This window comes from Triplophysa rosa, linkage group LG7 (genome assembly GCF_024868665.1).
Source record: "Triplophysa rosa linkage group LG7, Trosa_1v2, whole genome shotgun sequence".
Lineage (NCBI taxonomy): Eukaryota > Metazoa > Chordata > Actinopteri > Cypriniformes > Nemacheilidae > Triplophysa > Triplophysa rosa.
In genome coordinates, this window is record NC_079896.1 from 8,757,025 (window position 1) to 8,772,817 (window position 15,793).

Here is a 15,793-nt window from a genome sequence, read left to right on the forward strand (position 1 = left end):
TGAGGGGACAGCAAATTTACACTGTTATACAAGCTGTACACTCACTACTTTACATTGTAGCAAAGTGTCATTTCTTCAGTGTTGTCACATAAAAAGATATAATAAAATATTTACAAAAATGTGAGGGGTGTACTCACTTCTGTGAGATACTGTATATGAAAAAGGAAAGGTATATATATATATATATATATATATATATATATATATACTGTATATATGAATATATAGAAAGGTATGCTAATACAGTATATACTTATAAAATATATACATGTGTGCAGATTGCACAGATAAAATATATACTTAAATATTTATGTTAAGCTGCAAGACGTCTGTAACACTGTTACTCAATGGCAGCTTACTGTCTCCAGATCGAGGTGACGGGCAGGGTGAAGAAGAGGGTGCGGATCTCCGAGGAGTTGACTGAGCAGAGGTTGGGCCGCTGGCCGGCTGTGGTGTGGGCGGAGCTCCAAACAGATCTCCCAGCAGGTCTGTGGTGCTGCTTGTAGTGGGAGGTTGTGGGGAAGATGGAGGAGGCTGAGCCGCATCTAGCCCAAGCAGATCTACTTCTTCAGCAGGTGGAGGAGCGGCCGCTGCAGGCTGGTGCTCTGGTTTCTTGGCCGCTTTTGTTTTGTCGTTGCTTGTGTTGCTCTGCTGGCTGGATATGGAGAGCATCTCATCATCCGAGGGTTCGCTTTCCTCATTCGGTCCCACTCTGCCTCCGCAACCTCCGTGGCCTGGGGCTGGATCTAAGATAGGAGAAATTTGGAACTGGGATGTGAGGACGCTTAAAGGATCCCAAAAATGAAAATTCTGTCATGATTTACTCATCCTCAAATTGTTCCAAACCGGTTTAAATTTCTTTGTTCTGCTGAACACAAAGGCAGAAATTTGGAAGAATGTCAGTAACCAAAAAGATATCATCCCCTATTGACTCCCATATTATTTATTTTCCCAACTATGGCAGTAAATGGGAGATGAGATCTACTTGGTTATTGACATTCTTCCAAATATCTTCCTTTGTGTTGAGCAGAACAAAAAGTCGAATGGAATATTTCACATGAAATTAAAATTGAACTCTATTTACAGCATCTGTGGTGTTTATTACCATAGAAAAGAATTGAGCTCTAGAATTAAAAGCCTTTTCATTGTTTTTTCCCATGTAGAAAGTTAAAAAAATGACTACTTCTAGAATAAAGCATTAGGTGAGGTGAGGAGTTAAACATAAATAAATAAGCTCAATTTGAAAAGCAAAATAAATATAGCTGTGAAATATAGTTTATTTATATAGCATATCCAAAGGTAATTCAACGTGCTTTACACAGAAATTTTTTTTTTAAACCATTCATACTTAAGAATGAAAAAATAACAATAATGATTTAAACTGTGTATGAAATGGAATAAAACTGAAAAAAGAAAAAAGAAAAGTAAACAAAACTACAAGTACAAGTACAAACCTATGAAATAATTCAGCCCTAAGCACTTTTAAAGGAATATTTCACCCAAACATGAAAATTCTCTCATAAATTACTAACCTTCATGCCATTCCAGATGTTTATAAAGATAAAAGTTATGAAGAAAAAAAATGTGTTTGTTCCCTGAAGAAAGGAAACCGTGTACATCTGGAATGGAACGAAGGCGAGTAAATAATGATTTTTAAATTATAATCAATTATGAAATTATGAAGTTTTTATTGTTGGGTGAACTGTGCCTTTAATAACTACGGTCTACAGTAAATCGTTATTTATTCAATTTTAAAAACATCCATCCCACTAAAGTCATTGACTTCATCTGTGCATTAAATGATCCAAAGTCTTCTAGCCACTGCAAATCTATTAATCCACTATTTAGTGTGCGCTCTCACAGACCTCCTACACTACGTCTTACCTTCCAAGTCCAAGCCTTCCATTTCATCTATTCAGCCGAGAATGAAAAGTACATTAAACAGATGGTGTTTAGTTTAATGGGGCACAGAATCTCTACAGAATGCCAGGGGGTGACTAATGACTGTTGACTTACAGGCCTAATCAGACACAAACTGAGCTTTTACCTCAACAGCCTAAACACAGCCTACCTAAGTATTCTGATATCTATTTATTTGGTAAAATAAAAGGGGGATGTTTTAACCGCCAAATAAAAAGTGCAATAACATATTCATATTCATAATGTTGCTTACCTTGTATATATTATTTAAAAAATTATACACACATGTCCAACCAATCTTCATTTCCAAAAAAGCTAATCAAAACCATCCATTCAACTTTCAACTGTATCAGTAATATATAGGATTTGTGCATGTTACCTGCAATGGCCAGTGCGTCCTGATGTTCTTGATGACAGGAGAAAAGCACATTAGGGCTCAGATCTTTGGTGGGGAACTGCTCCCATGGAGGTGTGAGATCTTTCTGTTTCTCTGTGCTTTCCACCTCGATGTCTAATACTACATGAAACAGCTGTGGATATTTCTCGGGAGAATCACAAGCATCCAGCTCTGTTCTGAACACACAAACAGACTTCGGTGAAGTGTAGTTAACAAAAAACACTATCTACATGAGCCGTTAACCTTTTTGCTTTTTTCTAATTTAATATAAGGTATGATAATGACACCTATAATACTAAGACAAGAATGATAAGAAATAGAAAATAATAGAAAATACTGTTATTTAAAGGGATACTCCACCCAAAAATTCTGCCATCATTCACACACCCTCAGATTGACTACTATAGTAGGAAAAATGATCGTGTCATTTTTTTGTTCTGTTCAACACAAAAAATTTTTTTTGAGGAATTTCGGAAAACAAACAGTTCTAGGGCACTTTCTACTATGGTAGTCAATGATGCCCCAGAACTATCAGGTGCTAACATTTTTCAAAATATCTTTCTTTGTGTTTAACCAAACAAAGATATTTAAACAGGTTTGGAACAGGGGAATGCCGTCTTAACAGAAGTCTAATAATTAACGTTAATATTTGTAAATAAAAAAAACTACTGACAACATACAAACAGAAAATGTAATGTAACAATTAAAATGCTCTCATCATAAACAGAAAACAAAATTACTTTCTTAATTAGCCTTCCCATGCCATTCATACCAGAACTAATTATATCTAAGTTTTTCCCCAATTAGAACGTTGTTCATTATAAAATGTGACCCTGCTTGTGAAAACCCAGCAAGTCTTTTAACTGTTTTCTACATAAAATCATCCTACAGAATATTCTGGAAAAATATAATAACAATATCTTCAATACTGATACTGATTGAATAATGTCATTTCAAAAATCTTAGTGAAATTAATACTTGTAGCCTGGGTTTTCACAGGGTCACAAATGTTTACATGCTGATCAATAATGCTAATACCAAATGTAGATAAAAACGTTATGGTTCATCAAATATCACAAATCTTGTGGGTAGGTTGGAGACATATAGCAAACAGTAAACAAATGATTGAGCTAGAGGGTGAGTAATTCATGACAGAATACTATATACTCAGATTGACTGTGTTACATCATGCATCAGCTTTGCATTTAGTGTTGAAAGGCAAATCTCATCAAACCTGTTTAGAAAGCATTGTTAAAGTGTTAAACATAACACTATGAGCATCCTCATATGGGGCGAACACGTGTTTTTCTGTGTCTTTGGTGTGTTATAAGTTGCCCATGCATGTATTAGACACGTAAAATTGCAAAAATTAAAGTGTCGGACCAAAAGATGCATTCTATAAAATTCTAAAAGCGAATGCTCACCCAGACCTGCCTGAAACGCCTCGTGTAACCACACCCCCACAAATCTACGTCAGTTCGTGGTATGATTTGACTAAGACCGCCCAAATGTATACGCAAGTAAAGTGGGCGTACCTGTCAGTACAATTGCTTTGGAACCTGATGTTCCAAATATGGTAAGAGGCGTTACATTTCCGTCACACGTTGCAGTATTCGACCAATCACTACGCACTGGTTAACTGGCCAATCATAGCACACCTCACTTTTCAGAGCGATGAGCTTTGTAAAAATCTGCGCGTATCAGAGAGGCGGGGCAAAGAGGAGATACAAACATGCACGGTATGTGGAAAATACAGCGTTTTTGAACCTTAAATCTAAAACAAGCGATAATATTTGTTTTAGCCCTGTCTTATCCCCCCTTTAAATAACACTTCATTTCAACTACCCAAATCAAAGTCAACTGCTTCAGATGTAACATGTGGTGAATGAGAAGAAACACTTACTTAATAAACTTTAAGACTGTAGTGCCTGGGGCAATGAAACCAGTATGGAACTGAATCTGGAGTATCTGGGTGTTTGTTACCTGCAGACACACAGAACAGACATGTGCAGTCAATTTGTGCTTACTAAAGGCCTAAAAACTTAATATTCAATGAAAAAATGTACAAAGAAGTCATTAATAAATCTCCTACCTTGGCCTGTAGTGCATGAGAGCGCATGTGAAAGACAGAAATCACCACGTCTCCTTGGGCACTCACTCCTACAGGAAAGACAACTTTTCCCTCCTGAACTCGGTGTTCTCTAAGATCATACAACATATATGACGAGAACTTATCATTCCTTTCTGTTACACCACATGTTTTTGAAGAAAGTAAGTCATATGTGATCTACCTCATTCTCTCGTACTCCTGAGCTGTAGAAAATATCTTGGTCTCGCCGATAAGTACGTCACAAAATGGCCGACAGCCACTGCGCTGTTTGTTGAAGCACGGAACAGGACTCATGGTGACCGCTTTAATGACTAGCGGTTTCGAGTGGGGTACCGTGGGCTTCTCTGAGACTAAACTGCATACGTAACCTATGTACCTAAATGAACAAATACACGGAAAATCAGACTGTCAAACACTTTGCTCCAAAAATGTATGATGTATGCAAGTCTTCAGCTGGATTAAGCAATGATTATTGCTCAACAATAATCCTGTTTGTATTTCATATCATTTTTTATTTCAAAGGTGCAGGTTTTCAAACTTCAAGCTGATTGGCCGTACCTCCTGTGGGAGGGCCACAGGCCAGATCCAGGCCTCTTGGCGCTAAGAAGCTGCATGGCTGGCACCGGGTTGGCAAAAAGGTGGCAGAAACAGAACATGGCACAGACCAGCACGCCCGAAGGAACTCTACCATCCTAAAGAAAGGAAGAGCAAGCGAGTTTGAGGATGGGTTTGAATAATACTATTGAAACTTGTCGTCTAACCAGCTTAAAGAGGACCTGAAGAAATTTAAGAACAAATTCATTCAAACAATTTGAGGGCCAAAACCAGAAATAAAAATAAAAGAATAATTAAATCAATTAATTAAATTACATGAAATTATAATTATTAATAAAATGAAATAAAAAATACTTAAATACAAATTAGTCATTGTCATTCTTTTCAATGCAAATACGCCTCTTGTATTACTGATGCACAAAACTTAGAGCTACTCCCATAAACCAGTTAAACCCACATTATATTACCACCTTGTGAAACACAGTATTGATCGACGTATTGATCATGGCAGCACCATCAATGGCTGGAGAAGAGCGTTTAAATCGAGCAAATATCCAGACACACTTTTTTTGCACATTTAGGTGCCTGGTTTACAAAGTTTGCAAGATCAAGGTAGTCTGTTGCATCCTCCACATTCATGACTGCGCCCCAACACGGAGAACTGTGCAGAACGGTTTAACATAAATGATGTGAGTATGTTTATGCTGCTACCTAATTTGCATAATTCCAGCCACTAAAACAACACAGACAGCATGTGCAAATACAGGTGGTTATGCTGGTGGCATACTGGTTTAGTTTGACTTGACACCGATGAATAACGTTTTTTGTTATTGCCTGCCTATTTGTTCTGTGTGAAACATATTCATCTTGAGTTTCTTAAAAGCAACATTAAGAAATGTATGCTTTTGCATGTTAAGCATCAAGAAAAACAGGCCATTTTGTGCAATGTAAAAGGAGAAATAAGTCTGGTGTCAAGCACCACCGCTTCTGGGGGAAAACGTTCTCTTAGATGCCAAAGAAAAAATAAGATAATATAAACTCATAGCGCGCTGTCAAATTATCAAAAAAACATGAACCTTCATCTCCATAACGAAAAACCCAAATGTCCAGACAGCAATTAAAAAAAAATTTTTTATTAAAATAATGGTGGCAGATATTCTGTGAGCCTGGAGACTGTAGTGTACACTGTGAGTTCATAAAAGTGCAATATGAATAAACAGTGCTCCTTAGCAGCTATTTAAGCTTTAAGGTCTTTGCACATACATTCCGAAATGTTCGTATGCATTTTTCGTATTTGGCTCTCGTTTGTACGGTGTCTCTGAATTGTTAAAAAAGGCCACTCAAAATGCTTGACGGATGCGAAAAACGCATAAAATCGAAACCCGGTCCGAATTTTTTTATGACGGATGAAAATATCGGAGGCAGTGTGTAAATGTGATTGACACAACGTGAGGTCGTATTTATTTTTTAACGTGCGGAAATTTCGGACGCAAATTTCGGACTCAATGTGCAATGGGGCTTTAGCCTTACTTGAAATGAGTGGAGGCTTGGACCCAGAAACGGTATTACTTACTTCATGAGCGGATACATGGAATGCTGTATACTACACATCACAATATTCAATAGTGACAGCAGTACTAGTGCAGCTCGAGGTTTAGTTTGAAAACCTAATATAGCTTGAACATTGAATGTCTTCTTACCGAGCAGGTGATAACACACACATTCTTGGGATTTTGCTTGAGCCAATTGTACATGTTCTTACAGACTGCAAACAGGTTGTGAAGACTCGGGGCCTGTCGGGAAGGCCAATTGCATTCGGACACCTACAGATGATGAATTACACAAAGGAGAAGGAGTGAGACAGCATAAAGACAAGTACCAATAAGAAGGATAAAAAGAACAGAAAGGGGGGTCCAAAAGCTAAACAACTACTGTCTTGAGGACAAAAATATTTATTTTTAATAGAATGGCCGGTAGGAAATAATAATGTCTGGTCATTTTATCTTTTAGTTCAATCACTATTGGCTCAAGAGGCAAACATTTTTGGGCATGAATGAAAGCGACAGATAACCAGGAAAAAAACAAGATCTACATTGTGGCGAGGGGGCGTGGTTCGGCGAGGTCTGCAGCGGGAGAGAGAGTTGCCAGACTGGTGAGTGAGTGGGTTAACTGCAAACGACAAACACCTGTGTCTTATTCCAGTAAGTGGCATGGAGAGTCTGCATAAAAGAGCTGACAAAGCAGAGCTGGGGAGAGAGGCACCTGCTGCAGACCTCGCTGAACCATGCCACATACATATTTATGGAAATTATAACACCACTGCATTACCACAAGATCAGAAACAATAGAACGTTCATATAACAGGAAGACATCTGTGTAAAATAAAACATTTTTGAATTATACACAGACATTTGTTAGAATTGATAAATGCTGCAGCTCTTTTTAATAAAAGAATGTCAAAACGAACACAGATATCCTTCATAACTGCAGTAGCAAATAAGCTATGAGCTGATGGTTGAGTCATCTTAGAAGTTATTTCATTACAGGAGAAAAGCACTGTTTAATATTTAACAAATGAAATCCAGATGAGTCGTCATGGTGACCACTAGCCTATAATTTCTGCTAGTAGCCTACAGTATGCTGCCCAGATGTCTGGGAATGATTTTGGAGTCTCTTTGACTTTAAATGTTTTTTACGAACATTTTCTTTCACCGTAGTTTTATTGCTACTCTACAGTTTGCAATATGACCAAAATATAACATGAAAGTGATCGTGAAATCCAGAGCGTAACGCTGACCCTGTTGGAGAACTTGGCGCCCCGATAGTTCCTTTGTGACAGGTTGAATACAGTGTAGTGGTCGGCATGCCGTGAGTCCAGGAAAGAGCGGATATCCTCTGTGTGGTTCCTGTAGCCCATCTCCACTACTTCAGCAGGATATGACATCACTAGCAAAGTGAGGAAAGTGGAAATAGGCAATTAAGAGATGACCCTGATAGCAATTTCAGGTTTGTTTGTGACCAAAACAAACATTTCACATACAAACGCTTTCGTCAAAATTGCTGATTTAAATACTTTTAAATAATAAATGTATCATTATGAATAATAAAACTATACACCCACACACAGTGTAAGAGAATAAGAATTAGGTCATCTTTTCTGGATATATTGAGTACTGAGCACTATATTCCACTAAAGAATGAGTGTTAATAATATGTATGTGATATCTGTGAAACAGAATGTTTATTTACCAATGATACGTGATGTGATGTAAGCAATGTCCAGCTCTCCTTTCGTATACCTAAATTACACACATAAACATTTAGTCAATACTGACAGCATAACATGATCATATCATACAAGTATTCATGCATTTTATTATATTATTCTGATAATTATGAAAATAAAGCAACACGTGCTAAATAACAAACCTATTTAAATGTAAAGGGACAGTTCACCCAAAAATGAAAATTCTGTCATCATTTACTCACCCTCTTGTCATTTCAAACCTGTATGACTTTCTTTCTTCTGCAGAACACTAAATAAGATATTTAAAGAAATGTTGGCAAACAAACAACTGTGGTACCCATTGACTTGCATTGGTTTTGTGTCCACATAATAGAAGTGAATGGGTACTGCCATTGTACGGTTACCAACATTCTTCAAGATATCTTCTTTTGTGTTCTGCAGAAGAAAGAAAGTCATACAGTTTTGAAATGACAAGAGGGTGAGTAGATGATGACAGAATTTTCATTTTTGGGTGAACTATCCCTTTAAAGCTGTAACAACATGTTAGTGGAAATATACAATTCACATCAAACTTGATGTCTTTGCAACACTGTACTTTGGTCATGAGTCATCTAATCCCTAGACATAGTGAACAACATTACACAACACCCAAATCACCTGACCGATCTACTGAAGAAAAAAATCCCTCTAATGAGATGTAAACAAGCTATTATTCTAAGCCTCTGTGTAATAGGTGAATGAAACACGCTCTCACTAGCATTGGTCTGTGTGTGTGCGTGTGTGTGTGTGTGCGTGCGTGCGTGCGTGCGTGCGTGCGTGCGTGTGTGTGTGTGTGTGTGTTGCTCTTCCTCTGCACACAGTCTGAAAATAGCTGCTGGTTTAATTACGATGCGTGTCCGTGCGTCTGAATATGTGTTTGTGGAAAAAAGGAAAAACGTAGACATTTAAGTCCACTTTTAACATGTTGCTAATTTAGTGTCTGGTTACCTAACAGAACATTTTTGTTTTTGCCAGAATAACTAACTTGTGCTCCATAAAACCCTCTAACTTAAAAACAACAGTATGTTAGTATACTGCTTGACCCAATAGTTACTCTGATGTAAAATGCTATTACATAAGTGTTTCACGCTGTGTCTACTCATCAATGTCTTTCAGTGCTTTCCTTTCAGCTGAGAGATAAATGCACATGAATAGTTCAGGACTTCCGGATGCTCGGCTACTGTATGCTACCATCAGAAAAGAGTCCTCGGGATAACCACTCACAACTGTGACAAAGTAAACAAGGGGTGTCCTACTGTACACTGCAAAGCATCATTCTCTTAATGTGCAATGCCTTGTTTTACAATACTATTATTCTAACCCCATTGGTAAATCTTGTCCCATAAGAGAATATGACGAATGAGAATAAGTTTAAATAGAGAGCAAATGGACACTTATGCTTAAAGTGGAAGTTCACCCAAAAATCAACTTTGTGTGATTTTTTACTCACCCTCATGACGTTAAACATGTTTAGAGAACTTCTGGCGTCTTCGGAGCACAAATAAGGATATTTAGGTGACATCCGAGAGCTTTCCAGGCCTCCTCATTGGTCCAGAAAAGTACTAAAGACATCGTTAAATAGTGCATAGTGGCTCTGTTGAATTTTTTTGAAGCGACGAGAATGCTTTATGTGCGAAAAACAAACCGATATTCTCTGTCTTGTCAGTGTATGGCGCGCTTTCACGAGAGCACTTCTTCGTCTTCTTCTTGGACGAGAGCACTTCAAAAGTAGACAGGTTTGTGCGCCGAACGCCGCATGGGGCTTGCCCCTATTGGATGCCGGCGCTCTCTAACTCACAACGCGCAAGCGTAACTCTGTGTTTACATGCAGAAGACGAAGAAGTGTTCTCGTGAACGCGCGTCATACACTGACAAGACAGAGGAGAATTTATCGATTAAAGTCGGTATTTTGGTTTGTTTTTCGCACATAAAGCATTCTCGTCGCTTCAAAAAAATTCAACTGAGCCACTATGCGCAGATGGACCAATTTAACCATGTCTTTAGTACTTTTCTGGAACTGGCAAAAACTGACACCATGGTTTCAATGAGGAGGCCTGGAAAGCTCTCGGATGTCACCTAAATATATTTATTTGTGCTCCGAAGACGCTGGAAGTTCTCTAAACATGTTTAACGTCATGTGGGTGAGTAAAAAAAATCACACAGTTGATTTTTGGATGAACTATCCCTTTAAAGATGAGGTAACAAACGCAGTTTCTGCCAATCTCATATTAATCTTGAGTACCTATATAGTAGTATTGCATACTTCGTATCTTTGAAGAGTATTTAGTTTGATCAAATTCATAAAAGACAGATACAGCTGTACGATTATTCCCGGAAAAAAACGAGCGCCTGGAGTCGTGCAGGGGGGTCGGAACTACAACACAAGCACACAATACATCATCGCATAGATTCACTATAAATTCGTGTTGTTTACATTATGCACATACATGCCGATTGCTAACAAAACACAAACATGTGACTTAGTTTGACTTACCACTTGCGGTTCATGTCCTGCATCTTTTAGTGCTGGGAACCACGCCATCTATTAGTTTCTAAATCCAGCGTTATATTCACCGTTTATATAACATTCATCGCCGAAATGCAGTGAGCAAACAAACACAGCTAAACTTCCGTCACCCGAGTGAAGCGGCATTGATGGGCGTGCTCTTTCTCACGCTGGCTGACTGACGTGTGGGTGTGCTCTTTCGCTTACTGGATGACACGTGGGTGTGCTTTTCCGGGAGAATTGTCCAATAAGGGACTAAGAACCCTAGTTACGAAATGGGAATCAATGTTCGAAAAAAACTTTCCGAAACCTGTACGAACTCTGGTGGAGTGAATCGAGCACAGAAATACTACTTCATATGTTCAACTCTTTTTTGACAAGTTGACCATGTTAAGCTTGAGAAGCCAGCACGTTTAACAGTGTAAAGAAGTCAGAATGCATGAAATAGCAGGTTACCTCTGCTTTAAGCTCCGGCCTCTCAGATATTTCTCTTTGAAAAATATCTAGAAATCTCACAAATGTCGAAAAATAAAAAAAGTAAGTCTCTAAGTATAAACTTACCCGCACCTGATATATTAAAGGGGTCATATGTCGCGAATACGTGTTTTTCTGTGTCTTTGGTGTGTTATAAGTTGCCCATGCATGTATTAGACACGTAAAATTGCAAAAATTAAAGTGTCGGAACAAAAGATGTATTCTATCTAAAAGCGAATGCTCACCCAGACCTGCCTGAAACGCCTCGTGTAACCACACCCCCACAAATCTACGTCAGTTCGTGGTGTGATTTGACTAAGACCGCCCAAATGTATACGCAAGTAAGGTGGGCGTACCTGTCAGTACAATTGCTTTGGAACCTGATGTTCCAAATATGGTAAGAGGCGTTACATTTCCGTAACCCAAAACTAGGTCACCCAGAAATTTGTTGAAAGACCTTGACTGTGTTTGCTCTAAATATCAGCCCTACACACATGAACACAATACAAACATACACAGAAAAGCCAGATGCACAAATAAGGACTCACGTGGCCACTTGATTCATAACCTTAGTAGAGGTGTCTTTGATGGTGTCTTTTAGGTTATCCTTGATGTTGCTGAAGAACTTTCCGGCACCTCCTTTAACCATATCCAGAAGTCCCCCTCCATAGTTTCCGTCCATATCTGGAGACGGAGGGCCTTCAATGATCAGAATTCACATCTTACAACATGCATGCAGACTGGACACCACAAACACAAATACAGATATGACATGGACTGAGATATAGGCCAGCAGTATCAGCCAATGTTTGGTCATTTTGTTATTATTGAATACCTAATACGCCCTTCCTCAGTTTAGAAATCTTGTGACAATCTTATGAAATGGGTTATGACTAAAATATGGTATTTTATTATATATTGTTATAAAATATTATAGATAGGAATAAAATTTAAATTTAATTTAAAATCTCCTTTTTTTTCTTTATATTAGAAAAACTATAGGTCGACTAATAGTCAAAAAACATTAGACATGCTTATGGAATGGTTAGCATGTGAATGCCACACTGCACAAACAAATAATACAACATGCAGTTGTCAAACATGACACATCAATAAGGTAGATATCTAATGCTGCAGTAGTGGTAAGAAGGAAATTCAAGGTCAAAACATGCTGATGAACAGTTAGGTTTCAATTGCAAATACGTCCATCATTTCCTATATACCTAAAGGCAAAACAGGTCCACAATTTCTATACCAGGTTGCTATAATACAGTCATTAAATATAGGAGACTATCATAAACAAGCTCAGTTATCATAAATGTTATTAAGATGAAATGCAAACCAATTGTGCATCAAACGATATGAGATTATGTGTAGGAAATAAAAAGACAACAAAACAGTCAAATAATAAAAGGTTGAACATATGAAAAACACCCATCACACTAGATCACACCCAAATAAAAAATCTGACTCAGTCCCCTTCCACTCGACTGCATACTTCACCAGAATATGATATACAGTACCAGACAGTCAACCATTGTCATGCGTCAACATTCTAATATTGCACATATCCTTCTATCAGTGTCAAAAGCAGAGGACATCAACTTGGCTACTGATTCTATAAGTTTTGCTTACTTGAGCCGCAGTCACTATTAATTTCCATTTTTTTGCTATAAACAATTTCTTTTGTGTTTCCTTGAAAGGAAAGTCAAAATTTGAAAGATGTGACGGTGAAAAATGAACAAAGGCAAGCTGTTTATGCTTCACAACTTTGTGTGCCCATTATATAATCTTCAGCCTAAAGGTGGTAAATACTCTTGATGAATATATACTGTATATATATATATATATAGGCAAAATACATACAGTGGCTTGCAAAAGTATTCATCCCCCTTCATTTTATTCACATTTTGTTATGCTGCTGCCTTATCTTAAACTACTTTAAATGATTATTTTTTTACATTAATCTACACTCATGCACAATAATGACAAAACAAAAAACTGATTTTTGACAGCTTTGCAAATTTATTAAAAATAAAAAACAAAAATAAGTACATTGCATAAGTATTCATACCCTCAACTCAGAAAATGGTTATAGTATGGGATGAATTTGATCTCAAAATGATTTCATTTTGATATTAAATTCATCCCATATTATAGCGCCTTTACAGACTCAAATCTTTTTGGGTATGATGTGAAAAGCTTTACACATCTGCATTTGGCAATTTTCTGTCATTCTTCTCCTCAGATCCTCTCAAACTCTGTCAGGTTGGATGGAGATCATCAGTAGACAGACATTTTCAGGTTTCTACAGAGATGTTCAGTTGGGTTCAAGCACTAGCTGGGCCACTCAAGGACATAGACAGAGTTGTCCATAAGCCACTCTTGCATTGTTTTAGTTGTGTGCTTAGGATCATTGTCATGTTGGAGAATGAACCTTCTGCCCTGTCCGAGGTTCTGAATGTTCTGGGCTAGGTTTTCATGATCATTATCTCCGTATTTTGTGTACAGTCCCTGAAGCTGAAAAACACCCCCACATCATGATGCTGTTTCCACTACACTTTACTGTTAAGACGGTATTGTACAGGTGTTGAGCAGTGCTTGTTTTTCTCCAGACATGATGCATGAATCTGAGATTCATCAGACCAGAATATCTTGTTTCTGACAGTTTGAAAGATTCGTTGAAGTATGTTTTTGCATATTTCAAGTTTCCATGTGTCTTCACTGAGCAAAGGCTTGAGTCTGGCCACTAAGCCATAAAGCCCAGATTGGTGGAGTGTTGCAGTGATGTTTGTCCTTCTGTAAGTTTCTCCCATCTCCATATATGATCATGGAGCTCAACCAGAGTAATCATCAGCTTCTTGGTCACCGCTCTAACCAAGACCCTTCTCCATCGATGGCTCAGTTTGGACAGGAGGTCAGCTCAAGTAAGAGATCTGGTGGTTCCAAACCTCTTTCATTGGGGATAAATGGAGGCTACATGCTTCTGTGAACCTTCAATACAGCAGATTTTTTTCAGAAGTCTTCCCCAGATCTGTGCCTTGATACAATCCTGTCTCAAAGCTCTACTGGCAGTTCTTTTGACCTCATGTCTTGGTTTTTACTTTGATATGCATTTTCAGCTGTTGCACCCTTTATAGAGAGGTATATGCCGCTCCAAATCATACTTATTCAATTGAATTTGGCACAGGTTAACTCCACTCGAAGTGTATAAACATCAACAAGCAAAACTAATGCTTCTGAGCAAAATTTCAAGTGTCCCAGAAAAGGGTATGAATACTAATGCAATGTACTTATTTTTGTTTTTATTTTTAATAAATTTGCAAAGTTGTCACAAACCTGTTTTTTTGTTTTGTCATTATTGTGCATGGAGTGTAGATTAATGTAAATTATTTTTAATTTAAAGTAGTTTAAGATAAGGCAGCAGCATAACAAAATGTGAATAAAATGAAGGGGGATGAATACTTTTGCAAGCCACTGTAAAATAGAAGAATGAGGCTGCTTTCAATCCTGGAAATACTTAAAGGGACAGTTCAGCCAAAAATAAAAATTCTGTCATCATTTATGAGTTTCTTTCTGTGTTGTGATAAACACAGATAACGTTATTTGGAAGAATGCTTATAACCAGCAACAGTTCTTGGCCACCATTGACTACCATAGTAGAAAAAATGACAAGGGTAGTCAAAAGTGCCCCAGAACAGTTTGCTTTCATATATTCTACAAAATATCTTCTTTTGTGGTCAACAGAACAAAGAAATTTATAAAGCAAATTGTCCTACTATGGTAGTCAATGGTGGCCAAGAACTGGTTACAAACGTTCTTCCAAATGTCTTTCTAAAAGAAATAGAACAAAAAAAGGAATACAGATTTGGAACAAACTGAAGGCGAGTAATTTTTTTGGGCGAACTGTTCTTTTAAAAGATGCTGACACCAAAAGTGGCCTTCAAGACCACATATTCTGACAAATGAAATAATTTAGTAGTGACAGCAGTCCGTAAATCGAGTTACCCCTCCAACTTCTAGTAGTATTCCTGAGATTTCTAATCCCGTGTGAATTAGAAACTGAATATTACAGACAACCTGTGATAAAATTATTTTGCCACACTTCCCCATGTAAAACTAAGCTGAATAGAGCTTTAGTCATTTAATGGCCACTGATCTCTCTTAAACTCATGCAAAACAATACATCATGTGGAACTACTTTGATTAGAAAACATTGAAGGACCCCCCAAACAGAAACCGTTAGCACTTTTCTCTCTTCCACTTGTTGTTGTAGCTAGAAGAGTTGGGTGGCCTGGCATTGCTTTATTGGGTGGGCCAGAGAGTGGGCTTCCAGTCAGACTTGCTGATTATTGTACAGAGGAGCTCTATTCTGAGTGAGCAAATACAGGGGGGGCAGTTGACTTCAAAGTCCAGGGCTGACAGAACACAGAGACTCTGAACTCCTACCAATGTCCCTTTAATCCCACAAAGAATGCAAGTATTTGTATGTGAGTGTCACAGAGAAATTCCATGTCATTTTTGTTCTTAATTTACTGAAACTTC

General features: G+C 37.8%; 1 protein-coding gene across 6 annotated transcripts in view; it reads right to left on the bottom strand.

Moving 5' to 3' along the window:
- dnajc6 (DnaJ (Hsp40) homolog, subfamily C, member 6) overlaps positions 1–15,793 on the bottom strand; it is a 35,715-nt gene that overhangs the window by 9,482 nt on the left and 10,440 nt on the right. For 4 of the 6 annotated variants that reach the window (XM_057337573.1, XM_057337570.1, XM_057337571.1 and 1 more), the window contains 10 exons: positions 11,797–11,947; positions 8,232–8,281; positions 7,780–7,928; positions 6,683–6,805; positions 4,986–5,119; positions 4,609–4,803; positions 4,410–4,518; positions 4,221–4,300; positions 2,300–2,493; positions 360–746 (listed from right to left, as the gene is read on the bottom strand). In XM_057337573.1, the coding sequence (XP_057193556.1) occupies positions 360–746; positions 2,300–2,493; positions 4,221–4,300; positions 4,410–4,518; positions 4,609–4,803; positions 4,986–5,119; positions 6,683–6,805; positions 7,780–7,928; positions 8,232–8,281; positions 11,797–11,947 (1,572 nt within the window). The remainder of the gene's footprint in view (positions 1–359; positions 747–2,299; positions 2,494–4,220; positions 4,301–4,409; positions 4,519–4,608; positions 4,804–4,985; positions 5,120–6,682; positions 6,806–7,779; positions 7,929–8,231; positions 8,282–11,796; positions 11,948–15,793) is intronic. The other 2 variants (XM_057337574.1, XM_057337569.1) reach the window with 1 other exon arrangement.